Raw genomic sequence first — 22,511 nt, forward strand, 5'->3', positions numbered from 1 at the left:
ACTTCATCCGCATGCCAGGGAAAAAAGTCCATCTGCTGATTTATTTATTTTTTGCTTATCATGCAGTTGATCAATGCACAGGAATCCATGCCAGAAAAATGTTGGTAGCTATAGAAAGGGCTGTTTACACCTCTTTCTTGAGTTCTAACATACTTTAAAAAACCAAAACTTTTAGAAGTGGTGCTAGGTTGGAACTCTGCCCCCATTTCCACACTATCAGCACTGCGAATATTTGTCATGTCCCTTTAATTTAACCCAAATTAAAGGGACATGTAACCTATTCTTTGTGGAGTACTTTACTACCTATGTGGATTCAGCAACGATAATAAATAGAAGTCTGTTGCGTGTGAGATTTGTGTGTAGCAATGTTAAGAGGGAGGAGAGAAGAGGGAAAAACCCAGTTCTGCGATTGTAATCTTCAACTGATCTTGAACTTTCTAACACAGTCTGTAATTTGAAATGTAAAAAAAAGCTTGTTATTGCATGTTTTGTGATTTTAAAAAACAAACCAATAGCTATTAATGATAAATTGACTTGTAATATTAAATGGAGAAGAGGTATAGCTAAAACAAATGATTTTGAAGGAATTTGGAAACGGTTCCTAATATTTGTGTTTTCTAAGGGAAGTGGGAAACCACCAGCAGAAGAAAGTATGAGATTTTGGAATCAGGAATGAGATCCCGAGGTGGGGGGTGCACTTATATGTTAAGTTTGATTATGTTATATAGATATGATATTGATGTTATTCAACATTTATGTAGTATGTTGTTTCTTTAATTAAAACAACAAAACAAACATTTTTTTATATAAAAAATCAAACATTGGATTCAATCATAACTATACCAGCACTGTGAGGACCTAGAATTGTACAAAACATAATACAAAATAAAACTACAATGAGATGGCAATTGGATATTAAATTTAATATTTGTCTCACACTATATGAATTATTGCTTCTGATTCTGGGGTTTTGTTCATATGCTCAAGGAAACAAAATTCATAATGCAGAATGATTGCAGCATGACTGTTTTAATCGTCGCATATCATTTCAAATATTTATTGCGAGTCTAAGAGCATCTTCTGTGCTTTTCCCTTAGCCTTCATATTCAGAATTTGATATTAGTGGAAATGTATTGGGTCTGATCTTCAATCAAGGCATGATCTGGTAAGTGTGTTTTGAAGCAACACCACAAGACATACCTGTACAACCCGCTTGGGATAAGGCTTGTCAGCATGACAAGGCCTCTAATGTAAATGCAGAAAAATCACACTTTTCATTTCTTGTCTTGATGCTCCATTTCATTGTACCAGTTTTATTGTGGTGGCGTGACTCAACTGAAGCCATGACTGGATGCTGTGAAATAAACTGGTATAAACTGGGATTAACAGAAATAAGGCTCTTCCTTTGACAATATAGGGATGTTGGGTGTCACCTTTCCAGTGTGACAAAAGCTTGCCCTACAGGGCAAAATCAAACTTCAGGAAATAATAATAATAATAATAATAATAATAATAATAATAATAATAATAATAATAATAATAATAATACTTCATGGCTGTGTGAGTTGGTTTTTTTCTTTCAAAAAGGATCCCTGTCTTTAAAGTCTACCACTGGCAAGCACCACTGTGCAGCCTTCAGAATACAAAGGCTGCAAGCCTAAGTTTTTCCTGATGGAGGAAGACAAAAGCTCTGATGTTTATAAGACCTGTCCTGAAGTACTGGATTCCTGCTGAAGTTACTATCTTGCTGTGTTTATGTTACATCATCATTTCACAATGAAGCAATTGCATACATATATGTTGGGATCACAGCAATGCACCTTCTACCCTGCTGTCCCTTGGCTTCTTAGTCTCTTCCTAGTCTGTAGCCTGTGTGAAGTTTAATCACAGCCAAACCGACAACTTTCCCATCCCACACAGCAGCTGTATTACGAACTGCTCAGTTCACTGAGCAACTAAACAGTTATGTGCCACTGTACTCACTCAGCCAATCAGTGTCAGAGGCTTTGTTGCTTCAAGTGCAATCCATACTATAAACATGTATACTCTTGTGACTTCATTTTAACACTTCAGCTATAATAGTCAGGGTAGGGGGAATAGTGGTTTTAATGATTTTTTCTTGTATTTTTATATTGTTTTTGAAATGTATTACTCCTCACCCCACATCATACAAATATTGATCAGGGAGCTCCGACATCAGATTTTATATACATTTCTGGAAATCAGGAGATCAACTATCAAAGCAAGGTGAAAATTGCCAGGATTTCATAAAATTTCGGGAAAACGCTGATTGTTATGACGATTCCTATTTCAGGGGTGCAGAACTTCCAGGCTTTATCCGGCCCATGGTGCCCCCCAATCCAGCTGAGCAGCCTCTTGGGGCCTGTTCAGACAACACACTAAGACATGGTTAGGCCGCTAACCTTTTTGCAGCAAATAGTTAGTGAGCATGTTTAAACCATGGCTATGTAGTTACCGTGGTTAAGAACGGTTCACACAGCATGCTAAGCCATAATGTTTATCTCAAAATATTTAACCACTGTGGTTTATCATATAATCTGAATAGGGTCTTAGAGTTCCTCCAGGGGGCCAAGCTTAGACTCCAAACCCCGTCCCTTAGAGGAATCTCCTCAGACGCAATCCATGTTGCTAATTGAAACCTATGTTTTCATCCTTTTCCTTTCCTTTTCTTTTGATGCAATTCAGTTTCAGCTTTACTAGATCCCAGTTCACTTTAGATAATTATTTTATCACACAGGAGAGAAATGGAGCAAACAGAAGTCCATCAGCAACATATAGTTTAATCTAACAATTTTGCAGTTATCAATTACTCCTACTTATCATGATTGCCAAAGAATCATACTAACTAGGGGAAAGTGAAATACAAGTCCCATCAGGGAGCAATGCCAATGATCTGAAAACTGTAGTACATAAAAATGCAATGCATAGGCTATGCTATTGTAGCCTTTTTAACCGTCAAAGGCTCCATTCCCCTGGGGGTAACCTTTTGGGTGCTGCAGAGCTGGGCAGGGCAGAATCCAGAGCAAAACCTCTTCCCTCCCCCTCTCTTTCTGCTACCCACTTTCTTTCCCTCTTCCTCCCTGTCCAGCAGGTTGTTGGGGGGGATGGACGGATTCCTATTGCCAGAAGTCTTATCATTTGTTGAGGGCTTTTGAAATTAGGCAAAGGGTTGCAAGAAATTAGACCAAGGGTTGCATGCAGCCGTGGGGCCACAGGTTGCCCACCCCTGTTATAAAGGCATTATTGTAGATTGTCAACTCTATTGATGGCTGTGATCTTTTGGAATATCTGTTTGTAGTTAGATGATTGGCTATGCAGGCAGGTTTAAAAACGCATTATTTATTGTAAAGTTATGCCAGCACTGTTTTGTTTTCAAAGTTTTTTTTTTTTAAAAATACCTGCTCTTCAATCCAACAAGCACTCTGGGAGCAGAAAGAAATTAAAAAGATTTTTTTTAAAAAAACACAGATGAAAAAACTATAAAAATAGAAATACAATTCATGTAGCAGAGAAAAATGCTAGCATAAGACAAAACTATAAAATGGCAGAACTAAAAGGCCTTGGGGGATGTGTGTGGAAAAGGTCTTCACCTCAAGCGAAATTAGTAAAAAAGAAAGAAAAGAAAATATTATGAATGTACAGAGCATCTCATTAATATTATATTAACACTTAGAGATACTTTCAAACATGGTAAGTGGTATATAAATCTATTAAATAAGTAAATATGATTCTTTATATGAGGTATAATAAGAATAAGAATATTAACTGGTCCACTATGAAGGTGAATGCTTTGGAAATAGGTTGTGTACACATCTCCATATACTGTTGAGTCAAATGATGTGGACTAGTAGAGTGGTGAAGAACAATATTTTATAAGGTCTGAGTTACTAATCAGGGTTTGTGGCTGGGAAAGCAAAGGACTACAAAAGCTCAGTAGTGGTTGGCATATCGCCTGTTTGTTTCCTTTTTTTTAATGACAGTATGTCTTCTTCTGTGTTCCTAGGATGGGCTCTTTTTATGCACCCTGTCTCCCAGCTATCAATGTCATTCGTCTCCATACTTCCATGTACCTGCAGTGTTGGGCTGTGATGTGCTGTAATGTCCCCCATGCACGAGTTTTCAAAGCCTCAAGATCGAACAACTTCTACATGGCCATGCTGCTGTTTATTCTCTTCCTCTCCACCCTGCCAGTTGTCTACACTGTTGTCTCCGTTCCACCATCTTTTGACTGCGGTCCATTCAGGTCTATTGCTTTTCATATCCATTTCTTTACTGACTGATGGTGGGACTGCCAAAAAGATAACTATAGATGTTGGGTCAGTGCACTCCTATAACAGATAGGCACAATGAACTCACATCAAAATTAACGCAACTGAAGGCCCATTCTCATGTGTGTTTTGACAGAAAAAAGTTCTATGACTCGCAGCATGCCCTAGCCAGCATGGCTGGTTGGAGAATGCTGGGAATTGTAGGACTTTTTCCCAGTCTAAACATGCATAGGATTGAGCATCCTATGCACACTTAAGCTTGGAGTAAATCCCATTGAACTCAAGTCCCATTATACTTCTGAGTTATCTTGTAAAATGGGTGCACAACCTTGGGTAAGTTCAGGTATATAACTGACACTGTAGCCTGTCAAAGGGTCTCCCCACGCCCTCTCCTCAACTTTCCTTCTTGGTCTCAGAAATGCCTCTTTCTTGAACATGTTCCAGACAATTTTGGTCCTCACTAGTTCACGAAGTAGCTGTTTTCTTCTGTTTCCCTCCTTTCTTCAGTAAGGTGTTTTTCTGGCAGGGTTCTTGCCCCTTTAACAGCTGAGAGGCAGGCAGAAATTTTACTCATGAAGGTTTTCCGAAGATGGAGATGTAGTCATGGGTAAAATTTTGTCCATTGATTTATTTGCTCACCATACAGGCATTAGGAGCATATTCTATAGGAATCTTTTAAGGGTTAGATCCAGTGGTGTCATTCTGCTGATGGAACTGGAGGGGGAATTCACCCTTCCCCTGCAGCCCCTCCTGCACCCTCAAAATCTGCTCCAGAGGGCTGGGAAAACCTCCAGAGCAGATTTTCAGGTGGTGCAGAGGGCTCAAGTGGGGAGGAGAGAAGGAGAAAGTCATGTTCCTTATCTTTAATCCTATAAAAGAACCCATTTATTGTGATTCTGTGGTTTACCATGGCCAGATCTACACCAAGCAGGATATGACACTTTGAAAATGTTTTGAAAACTGTATGTGGAGTGTGTCCTGGGCCTCAACAGTTGTCACTTCTGTTTTAAACTGTTTTAAAGCAGTAGTGTAGATACTGCCCATGTATATGTGACCCCTGCCAAGGGCTTCAGAGATCAAATCAGACTTAGTTATGCTAAGTGATGGTTTGTACATCATAACAACCCATGGGTTGTTTAAACCATGGTTTATCAGGCACAAACAGGATCGAGTGAGTGTGCTGACTCTGGTGCGCTCATCACTTCTGCTTTCAATTAACAACAACGTACAATTGCACTGTTCATAGGTTGTTAGCATGATGTATTTGGACACTCTGGGTTGTTTTAGGAGTTAAACAACTTTGTTGTTGTGTTAACTCTGGGTTATTTAACCCATAAATAACTAGAGTGTCTGTGTTTTTTCATTACACTAACAACCTACAGACCGGGTGATCATAGGTTAATAATTGAAAGTGGAAGACTGCACTGGCCACAGCAATTTGTGGGTTAATTAAACCATGATTGTCATCTATGTGTGAACTGGGTCTAAGAGCAGTTAGTTGTGACAAATTATGCCCCATTGATTCCAATGGGTCTACTCTGAGTATGAATAAGTCTGGCTATAACCCAGTTACATACCAGCAAAATAGATAAAGCTGAGGAAAGCTTTCCCCTTACAATGACAGAAAACCATGGGTGACATCTAAAGGTGAATCTCTGTAAGTGCACTCCTAGAACTGCCTGAGTATAGATGAAGACAGAGTAATAAACTGTTATCAATGAATGTATACTTTCTTCATGGGTGAATAACTATTGCCAACAACGTGGATAAATGGTGGCATGGGAAAGATTTTCCACCACTGGAGCACTTAGGACCTGTCCAGGCATATTATAGCTGCTCCCAGGCAATCTCCTGGGAAGCAAACTTCCAAGGGTGGTGGCCTGGCGTATGGGCAGGCTTACAAGAGAATCAATGTCTCCACAACCGTTGGTGCTTATGTGGTTGTCCTGACTTTGGGATTTGGGATGGCTGCATACGTTTTCCAGCCATGGGGAGAAGATGCAAGCTCACACAGACAGTGCCCCCTACATAACATGGCCACTTGTGAATCACCCAAAAAGAGGACATCCATTTGCATATACTAATTTATATGAATACATGTAAATTTAGAAATAGTTATTATAATAGAAACAGAGTTCGTCTCACCACAGTGTGGACAACTGTGACCAGGTGACCTACGTGCCTTGCTTAGTCCGCTGTCCAGGTGCTGTTGGAGGCAACCTCAAAGCACAGCTCTCTCTTCCAGGGTTCTTTACCTTTATACTGGACTTGGGCAGGACTGTCTTTCAAATAGAGAACACCTTCAAACTAGCGGGAAGTCCTCCAGCAGCCCTTCAAATGGACTGTCCTCTGTAAAAGAGGACATGTGGCCACCCTACCAGCAGTGGACCAGCCCTGAAGTGAGGAGAAACTGTATGTGCTAGAATTCTTCCTTCTACCCTATCTTACATTGCACCTGCATGAGTCTTATCCTGTAATAAATCTGGTAACAGTACAGTCTGATGAAATTATATTCTGGCATTGCTATTGATATTATTTATTTCATATTAATGCTGTTCTTACAAAAGTTCTTTCTTTCTTTCTGTGTGTTGACAGTGGAAAAAACAGAATGTTTGAGGTCATTGGAGAAACCCTGGAGCATGATTTCCCTTCATGGTTTCGGAAATTTTTTAATCTTGCCTCAAACCCCGGCGTGATCCTACCCTTCATACTGCTGATGGTGTATGTACAGCATTCATGCTTAGCTTTCTGTGGGAATATTATATCTATAATATTATTTATAATTATTTATTTATGACACTTAAACCCCACCCTTCCTCCAAGGAGCTCAAGGCATCATACTTGGTCCTATCCTGCTCCAATTTATACTCACAACAACCCTGAGAGGTAGGTTGGGCCAAGAGTCCATGACTGGCCTGAAGTCACCCAGTGAGTTTCATGGCTGAGCTTGTTTCCCTGATCCCAGTCCGACACTTTTACAGGTAGACTGCATGGCTCTTCCATGCTTCAAAGAAAGTATGAATTTCCCTCCCCCCTCCCTGGCCATTCTTTGACAACGAACCTATATAACTATGAAATGCTGGAGAGCAGGTAAAGAGAATGAGGGTGAGGTGTTCTCCTTTCTTCACTTGTCATGTCCTCTGAATTCTAAGGCTATTGCTGTGAATGAATGAATGAAATTTTATTGCTAAAAGCGATAAGCCATCACAATTTGACATAATAAAAACAAGTAATAAGCTAAGCTAAAATAAATAAGTTAAATAGGTTAAAAATGGATAATATAAAGTAAAATTAAAACAATGAACACAATTGGAATATAAAGATAAAAATTGCATTAATGTACATTAAGAACTCGTGAGTGGGGAACTAGATCAGTACATCTATCAGAACAAAATCTCCAGCTCTCTATTATGAAATTTGTTGGGAGTCTTGGTGTCTAGCTCTCGCTTTACTGGCAGCTAAGGTGAATTTGGCCACCAGATCAGTAATAAATACTTTATTGCCAGCTTCCTCTCACAGCACAGTCAATGCAAAGAACTGGGTGGGCTGGGCTGAGCTGGGGAGATATGTACATCCAGGAAGAAACACCAGCTAGTGTGCACTTGCCTGTGTGTAAGACGGTGTATATAATGGTGGTGGTTGATGTTCTACTACAAGCACTCTGTGGACTTTAAAGCACAGTTCTGTATAAGGTCCCATTATCTTGTATCTGCCTCTGAGAATGAAGATGGTTGGCTATTATATCAAACATTTTCAATGGCCTTTGATTGCTATCAGCATCCTGTAACGTAGATATCCTCTGTGATTTTTGTTTTCCCTTTAGCTTGAGCATCTACTATCTCAATGCTACATCCAAAGGGTACCAGGCTATGAACCTGGAGCTCAAGAAGAAACTGCAAAATGTAAGGATGTTGCAAAAGATGGTCAGTTTTGTTTTTCTCATTAGCCAGTGATTGTTTTCAAGAATAATTCCGGGATGTTTATTTTTTTGTACTTGCCGGTCAGCAAGCTGATGAAAACAAGAGGAAGAACAAACAAAGAGCCCAGGAAGCCCGGGCAAAGCAAGAAGCTTTGGAGGCTCAGAACGCTGCAAAAGGTAAGGAATGGTTGGGAAAGCTTTGCGGTCATTTCAGTTCCTTTCCTTCCATCCCTCTCCCTCCCATTGTTAGCTCTTTCTGCTAAGGTTGTTACCTTACCACCCTACCCACTCCCAGAGAAAAGCCATTTGCCTCTAATCAAGTAAGTGTACGGCAGAAATTAAAGTTGCACCTTTGCTCATCATTCCATGCCTAGGGGAAAATACCTGTTGAATGTCTGTCTGGCAGGCAGCCAGGAGTGGGTTTCTAACTCAAGAAGAAAGGAGGCCTCCACAGATGACACGAGGCCACTGCTTTCAATTTGCCATACTCCTGACTAGTACAGTGTGCCACAAGCACAAAACAAGAACTAGAATTAGGTGCAGAGCCAATAACCCAAGCACATGATCCCATTCACGGATTACATGTCAAGTCACAAACACATAAACTACATATTATCAAGTGAATTGCACATTTGTAAGACAGATACATTTTTCTAGCCTGTCTTGGAAGACAAGCTAGAAAAACGTACCCATTTTACAGATGGAATATACTAGTGACACTTTTGTAAGAGCATCATCACACAGGGGCAAATCACGACTGCTTACCGTCGCTTCTCCGCCCGAGCATTTGTCCCTCATTACTTCCTCTTTGGAAAGAGAAAGTAAACAACGTGCACATGGCCCATTCAGTGGGCTGTTTTGATCACGCTTCTTCCTCTGCACACAGCAGGAGATTGCAGCAACTTCTGTCTTTAAAAATAAGTTGGACTTATAAGTTGGACGGGTGTTTTTTTGTGGTGCAAAGAAGGCTAGAAGGGGTGTGAGGCATGCGGGAGGCAGATGACATCATGAGAGGAACCTGCAAAAATCCGTTAGTGCCCAGTAACGAGCGTGCCATAAAACACTTGTCTGATGGAGCTCTAAATATTTCTGTTCTTTTTTGTTAACCTAACACAAGTAAAAAAATAAATACTGAGAACCTAATAGCAGTAAAAAGTGAAATACAGAGACTCCAAAATAATAACTATTAGGTAAGCTGGGCCTACCATTTTAAAGAAATAGGTAGGCTGGGCTACCCCTCAGTTATACCCCCTGCACATCGCCATTAAAGGCACCAAAGCAACAGTGCTTCTTAAATATCCATAAAGTCATAACAAAATTGCAAGGGACTGTATTGTGTCAGAGTACCATGAGGAGGTTTTCATGGTACTCTGCACCTCATTCTTATAAATTGGAGTAGCTGTACTCAGGGCTGGCATCAAAGGTGGGCATGGTTGGGCACCTGCCAAGGGCCTACACCTCACTGACATGAATCCCCCTGCAGTTGCCTCTCCTCTGCCTTTTCACCCTTGCCACCTCCTTGTTCACCTGCTTCTCGCTCTGTGATGAGAAGGGGGAGCAGTAGCTGCCCTTGCCTACTTGCTCTCTGACTCTCCACCTGTCAAGCGAGCCGTGGGAACCATGATAAGGAAAAGGAGGAGGAGGAGCAATAGTGGCTGATGACAACGCCAGTGAGAAAGTGGACTCACTGAGGGAGGCCGTTGAGGGTATCTTGCCTAGGAGTCCTCAAAACTGGAGCTGGCAGTAATGGAAGGCCAGGGGAACTCTGGCCTTCCAGATGTTGATAAGCTGCGGCTCCCATCTTCCCTCACCATTGACCAGGCTGGCTGGGGATGATGGAATAACAGGCCCTGGTTAGACCTCATCTAGAGTATTGCGTCCAGTTCTGGGCTCCACAATTCAAGAAGGACGCAGACAAGCTGGAGCGTGTTCAGAGGAGGGCAACCAGGATGATCAGAGGTCTGGAAACGAAGCCCTATGAAGAGAGACTGAAAGAACTGGGCATGTTTAGCCTGGAGAAGAGAAGATGGAGGGGAGACATGATAGCACTCTTCAAATACTTAAAAGGTTGTCACACAGAGGAGGGCCAGGATCTCTTCTCGATCTTCCCAGAGTGCAGGACACGGAATAATGGACTCAAGTTAAAGGAAGCCAGATTCCAGCTGGACATCAGGAAAAACTTCCTGACTGTTAGAGTAGTGCGACAATGGAATCAGTTACCTAGGGAGGTTGTGGGCTCTCCCACACTAGAGGCCTTAAAGAGGCAGCTGGACAAGCATCTGTCGGGGATGCTTTAGGGTGGATTCCTGCATTGAACAGGGGGTTGGACTCGATGGCCTTGTAGGCCCCTTCCAACTCTGTTATTCTATGATTCTATGAAAGGATAGAAAAAAGTTGTTTTTGTTTTGATATAAACATTTCTTTAGATTTTATTTTATTTTATTATTACCATTGATATGCGGATTGTTCAGAGATCCAGAATAACACATCAAAAAGTTTATTTCTTGCTTCAAATTAGAAAAGTGACTTTTCTACAAAAGTGGACCAGAGGTTTGACAAGGCTTTGTTTTGGTACATAATAAAACCACAGCACCACCAGGGGGCAGAGCACCACTTGGCTTTGCTAAACTCACAGCTGTTTCTTTTGATATAGTACTGATATGGCCAATAGGCTTCAAACCAACACCAGTGGATAAACATGGCTTAGGTGGCTTAAAAAAGTTGATTTGACAAGTTTGTGGAGGATGGGCGTATCAACAGCTGTTAGCCGTCATTAAAGGGCATCCCTGTTCAGATGCACTCTATAGCAGGCGCTGGAGACAAATAGAGCATCAGCTTGATGCTCCGTATGTGAACTTCCGGACACACATATCACAGAGGAGAAAGAGAGAGAGAGAGAGAGAGATCAATTGGGGAAAATGTTGCAGTGGATACATACTTATGAGGACATTACCGTCAGGGCCAGCCAAGGGTCCTTGCCAAGGTTCCTCACCCCAGCAGGAGACCACTGCCAAGAACTCCCTGGACTTTATCCTCCTCTTCTCCACTGCAACCTGCTTGTTCACTTGCTTCTTGCTCTGGCCCAGACCATGCAGGTGGTAATAAGAGGGAGCACTAGATGCCCCTGCCTACTTGCTCACTGGCTCTCTGCCCGCCAACTGGTAGCAGTCATGGGAAATGGGGGAGGAGCAATAGCTGCTGGTGACCATGGTGGTGAGAAGGCAGACTCACTGAGGGAGGAGGCCAATTGAGGGTGTCTTACCCAAAGGTCCTCAAAAGCCTGGGGACAGCACTGATTCCACAAACACACATCCAAATGTCCCTGGCATGACACTGTGGAGTTTGTTTTTTTTAAAAAGAAGATGTATCCACTGTATACAGCACTGCCATTAAGTGCCCTCCAAAGCTCCCACCCCACCCCCATTCAGTCTGAAAGTTAAAATCAATCAATCAAACTTTTGGCTTGTCTCTAGTTCTCTGCTGTGAACAATTCTACTTACTGATTAATATTTTTTTTACAGATACAGCTGTTGTTCCAGGCAAATGAGCAGGACTGGCTGTTACCCCACCCCACCAGGCAGTGGGCAACCCTAATCCACACATGTAACAGATTTGTTCAGTGGAACTCTCTGGTTGTGTGAACACCACTTAAGAATCCAGGTACCTCAATATGCTACACACCAATGAAAACCGATCCACCACCTAACAGCTCACCTGGTAGAACAGTTCTGTGAAGAACAGTTTTCTCGAGGATGATACGCTGCTGCATTCAAATGCATAGTTGTGTGGGTGGGTGAAGCATTAGATCCAGCGCTGATTCTTGTATTACATGCATGCGTGTGGCTTTTAAATATATACCAATAGCAAATGCTCTCCCCTCAAGCTGTACTGAATACAATTTAAACAGATGTTTTCTATTTATTTGCACAATGCCTTATTTAAACAATGAGAATTTTCAGTTTTAAATATTTAGCTTGTTTCTGGATTCTTTCATTTCATGGATCTCGTCTCTGCAAGGCTTTGCATTTTGGCTTTCCAATTGTTATACTTTTCCCTAGTGTCTGGTCTACAACTGTTATTAAATACCTCACCTTCAAAATAAATAATTTATTTTATGAACATCCAAAAAGTTACTGTTTTAGAAAGTGTGGGACGGTCTGTTTAAAAATAAGAGTCAGTATGCGTCTCCCTGGTTTTCAGACTTTTGGATTGCTTTAATCTTTTCAACTCAAATGAATGTTAGGGAGTTAAAAACACAAACCCAACAACTCCCCCAAGAGGGCAGAATCACCAGAGGGCAGAATCTATAACAGGGTTGAAGAAAAATGGTGGTTGTTTTTAAACCTCTCCTTCGCTGCTACCACCCCATTCTTTATCATTTTAAAATGAGGGAATAATAAACCTCTCTCTGTGTGTGTGTGTGTGTGTGAGAGAGAGAGAGAGTGAGAGAGTATTGTCCACCTGAAGTAATGCATATAACTGAACAGACGTGGTTGTTAAACAAAATAAGATTAAAGTTTATTCATATAGAAAAAACATTTTAAAAAACACTTTAAGTTTATTATACTTTATCCACATACATCTACCTCCCTCAGCCTCCCAACTAACCACCTCCAAATCCTATAACCTCACTTTCTTTATGCTATCCTGAAACAAACCTCTACTAAATCTCACTCATTCCTACTCTCACTAACTCCATAACCCTGACTGACTCTCTCTAACTGCCCAAAACCTCCTTAACTCTCTCTCTCTCTCTCTCTCTCTCTCTCTCTCTCTCTCACACACACACACACACACACACACACTTACTTCAAATCAACCAACCAATCAGACACCATTCATACTGCTCACCATTCTAACTCCCCCTCCCCCTTATTTACCATTTCCTGAAAATAAAAGAATTGGCCACAGCAAATCCAAACCTGAACCAAACACTGAAATATACAAGTATAAACAATAACATAAAGTATCATTTTGTCACAGTGGTGCTCCAGATGTTATTGGAGTCCTTGACCATCAGCCATCCTGACAGGAGCAGAAGGAAGTTGGAATCCAACAGCATCTGATGGGAGGGGTATAGATTGGAATCTATAAACAATGAGAGGGGTATAGATTGGAATCTATAAACAATGGGAGAGGTATAGATTGGAATCTATAAACAATGGGAGAGGTATAGATTGGAATCTATAAACAATGGGAGGGGTATAGATTGGAATGTATAAACAAGATGGACCAAGGGTCGGACTCAATCTAAGGCAGCTCCTTATTCTCCCTTTACTCTGACAGCCACTTCAGGACACAGCCCATAAACCAGGAGTTGGATTCCATATAGATTCTCCTGGTTTATGGACTGTGTTCTGAAGCAGCTGTCAGAGTAAAGGGAGAATAAGGAGCTTCCTTAGATTGAGTCCGACCCTTGGTCCATCTTGCCCAGTATTGTTGACTTGGGCTGGCAGCCACCCTCCAGGGTTTCAGCCAGGAAGTGTTCCTGCCCTACCCGGAGTTACCATGGATCCAACATGGGGCCTTCTGCTTGCAAAGCATGTGCTCCGCCATTGAACTACAGCCCCTCTCTGGGCATCCCAGTAAGATGTGCCGCTCCTGATGCCACCTGGGGCCTTGCTAGACCTACCTTAAAATCTGGGCATGTGAAGAAGCCAGCCCATGCTAGAAGTAGCTCGGGCTGTCACTCCTATCCACACGTCAACGCGATGGGGTAAAGGAAAGCCCCATCGCGGTGGCCATTTTGTTTCTTTCTTAAAGGGGCCATGTGCGCAGGAGTGCACCAACGATAAAGGTAGGTGTTTTTTTTAAAAAATAAAGGGTTCCCAGCTCCCCCTGCCCCCGATTTCCCCCCCCGGCTGTGATCCCCTCCACCTGCCCACGATCTCCCATCCCCCCATCCCCCACGATCTCCCATCCCCCCTATCCCCCTGGCTCCAGTTCCCCCCATCCCCTCCCGGCTCCAGTTTCCCCCCCCATCTCCCCACCCTGCCCTGATGGCCGCAGCGCTCGTGCAGAGCACTGCGCACTACCCGCCGCTTTTCCCTGCTACTTGCGAGTAAATGCAGTAGCTGGGAAAAGCAGTGGAATGGGCTACACGCCCGCGGTCTCGGGCTCAGCCCGAGACTGCGGGAAATACCAGGCCACAAACAGTGCTGGTTATCCTGGGCCAAGGGATGGTTACCCCTGCCTGAGCCTGGGATCCCCTGTGTGTCATCTGGATGCACAGGGGCCAGCCTGGGGCTCACACCGGGCTACTCCGTCGTCTAGCAAGGCCCCTGGTCTGCCCAAGGCAAGACTCTCAAACTTTTCCTGGGTGGAGACAAACAAGACCCATCCAGTTGCCAGCAGGTGTCTGCTGGTGGTGCCCAGGTGTGAACATTTGCTGAAAATGCCCGTTTCCTTTGTGAGATTCATTGCCATGGCTTGAGCAAACAACCTGTCACTGAACATTAAGGGCTTCTGTGGAAGGATGAGCTGAGTGAATGAGCTTACATGCCTTGGCTGCATTTCCGTTGGGTGCTGTCCACTCAGTTTGAGAGAGGTGATGTGGCAAGAGGCATAGATGCCGCAAGGTACACCTGCGAATTACCTGCATTCCTTCTGATAATGCCCAGTTGTGGCGGCTCGCTTTACAATTGCTCAAGGCCTGCTTGACATTCACCAGGGGGACTCTTATTTCATGGCTGAGTGATTGTTTTGATCAGGGCGTAGCAAGCTGTGTTTTTCTGGTCATGCCTGAGTATCCTATCTCTAAGGCTATTCATTCTTTCTTGACTATATGAGATGTTAGTATGCACTTTTCCTTCTGGCTGGGCATTTCCACATTCCCCCTGCTCCTTGGCAGGACTCCTGTGCTTTTAACCACTAACATTAAAACCAGATCTCAGATCTAAATCTTGTCCTGCTTATTTTATTTCTTCTTCGTGGTCTCTGTGCATACACATATGGGCTCTGTGCCTGCGCGGAGCCTCGATCGGGAAACTTTTATGGCTAAGCTTGTTTTGGCGGGAACCCTCCCCTATCATCCCACTGGGCATGCTCCAACAGGTCCCCGCCCATTCCCTCTGCTTTTTCTCAACCGCCGTTGTGGCTGGACTAATTTAGGTCTTCTCCTTGTTAAACAAACCAACTAGATGAGCTTTTCCATCTTCGTTTTTTACTGGTTTTCTTCGTTTCTTAATCTAGTATATATATGAGTTATATATATTTAGACTATTCCTTTAGTGCGATCATTGATAGCATTTTCGCCTGAAGGTGTTGGCCATTAAGGCCCCATTCAGAAAATGCGTTTGCTGTTGGGCAAAGTTACCCCCCAACTGATGGGCATTCGCTCTGCGTGGTGTGCTTAGGTGAAGGACATATAGTGGAGACCTGCCACCACTGCATGTCCTTCACAAAACAGACCAGAAAACATCGGGCAAATCTCCATGCAGTTTTGTGGGACAAGGCTTTAAGGGCAGCGGAGACACCAAAAGCCCTGAACAGAATGGAGGGCAGAGGCGATCAGGGAGGAAACTAGAGAGCATCTCCCATGCACTCTATTGTGGCTCTAACTGTGATCTCTACCAAATTGCCCATGCTGGGCCATTCTTCGTCTTTGGCGGCTGCCAAGAGAATTTCCAAAAAGGCACGTATCCCAAAGGGTGATCCTCCTCAGAAGGAAAAGAAAAAGAAAAACTCAAGTAAACGAGAGTCACCATCAGGGCAACGTTCAGTGTTACCTCCTCTGCCACCATTCCTGGACTCACCAATACTGGTCTATACCGAGGCTTCAGTGTTGACGTTGGTACAGCCTCTGGAACATGCTACAGTACTGAGGCTAATTCCTTCACATTGGAAGGAGAGGTACCAGACTCTTCCCCCCCTTAGAGGGAGGGAAGACTCTCCAAGGGCATCCATCCCTGAGTGACGTCAACAAGGACAGCATGCTAGGGAACCGAAACGTACAAGCTATAGCCTTCTCCTTCATGCCCACCTGCTGTACCTTCAACAGCTATGGCACTTAGCAGGGCCTCAGAAGTACATCTTGGTGCTCAAGCAACTTCTTATGGGCACACCCTGGTCCAATGCCATTATAGGTTTTATGGGTCAGAAATAGCAGCTTGAAATTAAAACCTGGACATCCAATTTTTTGACCAGTTGAACTTCCTGAAAAATCTTCAAGAGCAGCACCATAAAGAATGCATTACAATAATCTAACCAGGAAGTGCCTGGAGGATGAATAACTGATGCCAGGTCAATTTTCTTCACCTTGAAGATAAATCAAAGCTTTTAAAGATACTCCTGGTCACTCGGTTACCTGGCCATTTAGGAACTGGGACAGATCCAGCAACACCCTGGATTCAGGGCCAGATCCAGGACTACTGTTCCCATTTTTTTTAAGGGGATATTTCAACCACATTCATAAGAGGTTGTCCACTTACGCCAAGGTTACCAGAACCTGCAAGCAGCAGTACCTCCAAATTGCATATTCACCCTCAATACTAGACCCTGATTCAAGACTTCCTCAGACTCCCTAAAATCAGACGTTTGGTATGAATGTCTGAGAAGTAGGCCTTATCTGGATATTGATGCATCCCAGCCTAGCAAATCACTTTGCCCAGTGATTTTGTGTAGATATTAAATAGTATAGAAGGTAGGGTGTATCCATGTGGCATCCTTTAAGACATGGGGTAAAGCAGTCATCTCCTAGCCCCACTTTCTAAGACCTTGCCCTCAGCAGGACTGAAGCCATTACAAAGTGGTGCTTCCAAGACCCTTCTCAGCCTTAGGAAGGATTTCACAATGCCATCTTTGAGGAGTGCCAGACCCGCACCTTCCCTTGAGGAGGCATTGATCATGTCTGCTGCCCAGTCCACTAGCTTCTTTCTAGAAGTCCTGATCAGTCAGGATGGGCAAGGGGCAAAAGTGCACTTTGTAGGTCTTGCACAAGCCAAAAAGTAGCCACAGATAGCACATCACATGGCCACCAAGCATTCCGACTCCTTTGATGCAACTTAACATTATTCCCCCTCAGATGGCCAGGATTTTGGAACCACCAGTGAGTGGTAAGTTGCATTGTTTTTTTGGTTTTTTTTAAAAAAGATTTTGTTTAGCCTTTTATCAAGCCATAGTTTGGGTGCAGTCATGGGCAATGTTGTGCCTATGTTTTGGCTTCAGCATCTTCCTTCCGTGGACAGAAGGGCTGCTTTATTTATTTATTTATTTATTTATTTATTTATTTATTATGTTCATAGTCTACCTTTTTTTCCTCCAAGGAACCCATGGGGGCATACATAATCCTCTTTCTCCCCTCCATTTTCTCCTCACAACAACAACCCTGTGAGGTAGGATGGTTTGAGAGTCTGTGCCTGGCCCAAAGTCACCCAGTGAGCTTCCATGGCTAAGTGGGAACTAGAACCCAGATCTCCTGACTCTCAGTCAAACACTCTAACCACTACACCACACTGGCTCCTTCCATGCACCGAAAGCTTCTGATCCAGCAGAGGCATTTTTGCTGACAAAATGGGGGAGGAAGTTTATTTCCCCTCCTTCTACAGTCTGCTATTACCCCTAAAATCTGCTCTGGAGGTTTTGAGGAGCATCTGGAACAGTGGGTGAGGTAATGCTGGGGGCTGCAGAGGAAGGGGGGAATCAGCCACGATCCACTTCCCCCTTTACTACTGGTGGGAGCATTAGCTCAGGGCATGTTCCCATCAGTGCAAAAGAAGCTGGATCTAACTATGGTCTTTGGCAAAATTGCTTGTTTGCATCTGACAACATCTTCCAGCTGATCTTGCACTACCTGTTGAGTTGCTGGGGTTTTGCCTTCAAGCGTATCTCAGATGGCTTTGAGCAAACATAAACATATTCAGTCTTAAACTGGCCTGAATTCTAAATTGACAAAAGGTGTATCTCTTTGCTTTGGCAGGACCCATGGACAAATTCTGCACATCAGATTAATACAGGGTTGGGCTTAGCTCCAAAGGAGAAGAATGTGTGCCGAGTTGCTGTTTGGGTGGAAACTAGGAGTATGTATTTGTTTGTAGGTATTCATCTCCAATGTTAAATTGGCTCTTTCAACACTGGAAGTATTTCCTGATTCTTTCTTTCTTGAGCTCAGACCTGCTAATCTACAAGATTGCACAATGCAGCCAAAGACAATGCCTACCTCCTAGCAGGATTTAACCCCTATACGTTCAACATCTTTTCATACGTTTAGGTTTACTCTATATTTCCCATTTTGAACCTTACTGTATTTGCTTAGTTAGGGTTGCCACTGTCCATCCATCCCACTCCCACATAAGGTGACCACATGTCTAGGGTGACCAACAGTCAGGATTTCCCCAGATTTATCTGTTTTTTTTGTTCTATCCTGGGTGTCGGGGGCAGGGGGTTCTGTAATTTTCTATCATTTCCTTAAAGGCCCTGATTGGAGCAGCGGGGCAGGGTTGGGGAGGACATGCTTTCTGGAGGCCCTGGAAAGTGCGCTTTCCCATCCCCTCATCCAGCCGAGCAGCAATTAGCACCTGAACATCAGCTCACTGAGTGAGTACTAGGGTGACCATATGAAAAGGAGGTCAGGGTTCCTATATCTTTAACAATTTCAGCAGGTGTTGTTCATATGCATGCAGCTTTTGGTGAAAACCTCTTTTCATCACAACAGTTAAAGCTGCAGGAGCCCTGCCCTCTTTTGTATCGTCACTCTAGTATAGCTCCTGCAGCTTTAACTGTTGTGATGAAGAGGGAATTTCACCAGGTGCTGTATGCATAGAAAGGACACCTGCTGAAATTCCTTTTTCTATACAACTGTTAAAGATGTATACAGGAGCCCTGTCCTCCTTTCCATATGGTCACCCTACACAGGGCGCCTGGTTACAGTCTCCCCCACCATGGCCAAATGTACTGTATTTCTATTTAAGTAATATTATTTTTTTCTAAATTTGTATCTATTAACATAAATTAGCATATGAAAATGTTATGCAAATCTGTCTCCCTTTTTGTCCTCTTTTTTGTTGATGCCACGCTAGCCCCACATTCCAGACAGGGCTCCTGTGTCACTCTTCCCCAAGCAGAAACTCAACAAGTGCTCTTCCCCCATCCCACTTTCACGCTGGCATTGCCACATTGGTTGATTTTTTTTGGTAATGTCAGTGCTGTTAAAGCCAAAAATATATAGGCCCAAGACAACTTCTACATAAGTTGGAACTACTTTGCCTCCTCTCTTGGGCTAGATCTAGGGGTTCATCAGATGAGCACTTTATCACATACTCTCTTCTGCCCACTCATGGTTTTTTGCACATCCTTTAGAAGCCACCATCCACTTTCTGCTCTTCCCACTTGTTTTACCGTTGAAAAAGAGACCCGGAAAACCAGACTTATTTTTTAAAAACAAAACTTGCCGCCATTTCCTGTTGTGTGCAGGAAAAGCAGCGCAATAAAAACGCCCACTGAACGGCCCTCGTGGTCATTGCTGCTTCTTTTTCTTTCACCACGTAAAGAGATTGTTGCTATAGTGGGAGAGAAGCAGGAAAACGTGAAAATCCTCCCGTCTGATGACACTCCTATGCTACTACTTTATAGCGTTATTGAAGTGCATTGCTAACTGTTGGGGCACATTACTCATTCCACTTTCATAGTGTTATTTCCTGCTTTTTATTCCATATTGTCCAAAATACCACAACAAATGAGGTATAAAAGCACAAAAGGTATATATAGTATTACCATGATGGGATTGTAAAGATTTGACACAAGGTGTAAATCTAGCCTTCGTTTTGTCTCTTCAAACATTTTTTTATCATTTCTTCACAATTCTGCTTTTCAAATGGGAATGGATGAAAATTCTTGAGGGAATGAATATCATAATCAGATGATGATGATGATGATGATATGATGCCTGCTTTTAAACAGTAGCTTGCCACATAGGAATTCCTGGATGGAAAATAAGGGATGAGAAAAAGCTTTATTGCTAGATTTCTGTGTGCCAGGCAACTGTTAAAGGCATAGGCGCAGCCCAGTGTTTTGTTTTCTAATGGTGCCATCCGTAGGGCAGGCCTCTGTATATTTTGTTTTAGACCAGTGTTTCCCAAATGTTCAATAATAGGGCTGCAGTTCCGTTTGTTTTCTTTCCTGGATTAGAACCAGAGCCACACTTCATTTTATGTATACATTTGCTTGACCAGCTCCCACAAAAATGGGCAGGCATACATGTTGCGACTGTAGAATATTCCAGAAAACGTGCCATTCACCCCTTTGCCCACTCCTTCAGGGCTTGCAGATGGGACTGCACTTTCCGGGGCAATCATGATGGTTCGGGTTTCTCAAGAGCTTGTTAGCGGAGACATGGGGTGAGTCAGAGCATTCCCTCCAACAGAATGATGTTACAGCTAGCATATATTGGTGGTGATGGTGGGGAAATGAATGCTACGCACTTATTACAGATGAGCTTGAGATGTGCCAGCTCTCTGTCACGTGTAGTGTGAACTATGGACTTAAATCAGCATTACCCTGACTGACACCTTGGCTCAAGAAGCCATTTTGTTTAGGAAACTTGGGCAGTGGAGGCTTGTGGCTCCTATGTAAATGGACTGTTGAATCCATTTCAGATTTCTGTCAGAACTACAATCAGAACAGTAAAGGAGCTCTTTTAAAGTTCTGGCTGGTTCTGACTGAAACCCGGAGAAAATTCAATGCCCCACTGATATCAGAGCCAGCAGCCTCCCCTGAACGTGGGAATGGCCTGGAATGGCATTAGGGCTCTGGAACTGCCGCAGAGGTAAATGACCCACAAACTGTGCTTTCTTCCTCATTGGTTTAATTGAAGGAGCTTGTTCCCTGTATCCAGCAAAATCTGGAAAACGTATGCTCCGTATAGCAAGGGGGATGAGAAATTTATCAAGAAGCAAGGAACCTGCGGTTTTTTGTGTTGGTTTTATACTGTAGTTTTAAGATTTTTAAGGTTTTATGTTATGTTTTATTATGTTGTATTTTATGGTTTCAACTGCCGTGAACCTCTCAAAGAACTTCAGATATTGGGTGGTAAAGAAATCTAATAAATAAGCAAACCTGTCTGAGCTTACTATTCAGTGGCTGGATTGCCTGCCCCATCCCAACACAATCAGGCCCTCTGAGGGCGAGATGACATCACAAGAGTGGTGGCCATGCCCACTGATCTCATCATCCCCCACCAGGACTGGCCCTATTATTTGGCAGAGTGAAGCAGTTGCCTCAGGCAACAGTTGCTGGGAGATGGCAGCAAGGTGTTGGAGGAGAGACCTGTGTGCCATATGATCTACCCTGCACTTCCAGTTAGCCTGCTGCATTCAGGTACAGTGGAAGATCTGTCTTATCAACAGTGTTAAACCAGAATCATCTACCAGTCCAGTCAACTTTTATTCTTCCTGCTTGGACACCCCCCACTTTGGCATGTCTCAGCTCTGAGAAAAATCCAGGAGCCAGTTCTCATATTGTTCTGCATGCGTCTTTCCTAGCACAATTCTCCAGTCTACCCTGGTGCCTGTGCCCCAGTTGCAGGGGCAAAGCCCTCTTCTGTCCAGCCTCATTTGCTGCAGATGGAAACCATCCCTCCATGTTAAAGCATCCCATGCACAGAGCAGCACAACCTGTCAGGCCTGCATAGCAATGGCAGGGCCTGGTAGTGGACTGCATGAGTTGTTGGTTCTGAGTCCAAAGGGTGGAATTGGTCCTGCAAGATGCACAGAGAATTGGGAAAGAGCTACCAAAAAGTCTCAGCTGAATACAGAATTTCTGAATTTGATTGATAGCTCTAAGGAAAAGTGCCACTGGCGAGGCTCTCCATCTCCATTTTTAAACAAAATTGTGGTCCTACACCTGGTCTTCCCATTCGGTCCAGACACCTTTGTTTTGAACAATGCAGCCCATTGTCAAGAAGGATGATGTCGCATGAGGCTACTGCCTCAGCTGAGAACCCCATGGGTAGTTCTCCTCTGTAATGAATGTACATGCATGCGTTTCTGAGAATAAAAATCTGTTAAACCTCCCCCCCCTCAAAAAAACCCTTTGCATTCATGACCTTTGAGCTAATTTCTCCATTTGAACAGTAGATATTCCCCATTTAACAAGAGTATTGTGCACAAGCCCACTGTTGGCATGCCACATCTCTGGTTAAAGGCCTCCTAAAACCAACATTGGTTGTTACACATGCATAGACCCAGTGATATGTCCATGTGAATGAGGAAATGTAGCAATACAGAGCAACTCCTAAATAGGACTAGAGCATGCTGCAATCCTATCGACACTTACTGTGGGGAGCAAAGTCCAATAGAACTCAGCAGGAA

At 43.3% G+C, this 22,511-nt stretch overlaps 1 protein-coding gene across 1 annotated transcript in view; it reads left to right on the top strand.

The window, feature by feature from the left end:
• Positions 1-11,755, top strand: part of TMC1 (transmembrane channel like 1) — a 126,920-nt gene extending 115,165 nt beyond the window's left edge. Inside the window, exons 15-20 of the mRNA XM_063128759.1 lie at positions 1,098-1,165; positions 4,025-4,264; positions 6,885-7,010; positions 8,113-8,191; positions 8,295-8,385; positions 11,730-11,755. Coding sequence (XP_062984829.1) covers positions 1,098-1,165; positions 4,025-4,264; positions 6,885-7,010; positions 8,113-8,191; positions 8,295-8,385; positions 11,730-11,755 — 630 coding nt within the window. The remainder of the gene's footprint in view (positions 1-1,097; positions 1,166-4,024; positions 4,265-6,884; positions 7,011-8,112; positions 8,192-8,294; positions 8,386-11,729) is intronic.
• The last annotated feature ends 10,756 nt before the right edge of the window (positions 11,756-22,511 follow it).

This window comes from Elgaria multicarinata, chromosome 6 (genome assembly GCF_023053635.1).
Source record: "Elgaria multicarinata webbii isolate HBS135686 ecotype San Diego chromosome 6, rElgMul1.1.pri, whole genome shotgun sequence".
Taxonomy (NCBI): Eukaryota; Metazoa; Chordata; class Lepidosauria; order Squamata; family Anguidae; genus Elgaria; species Elgaria multicarinata.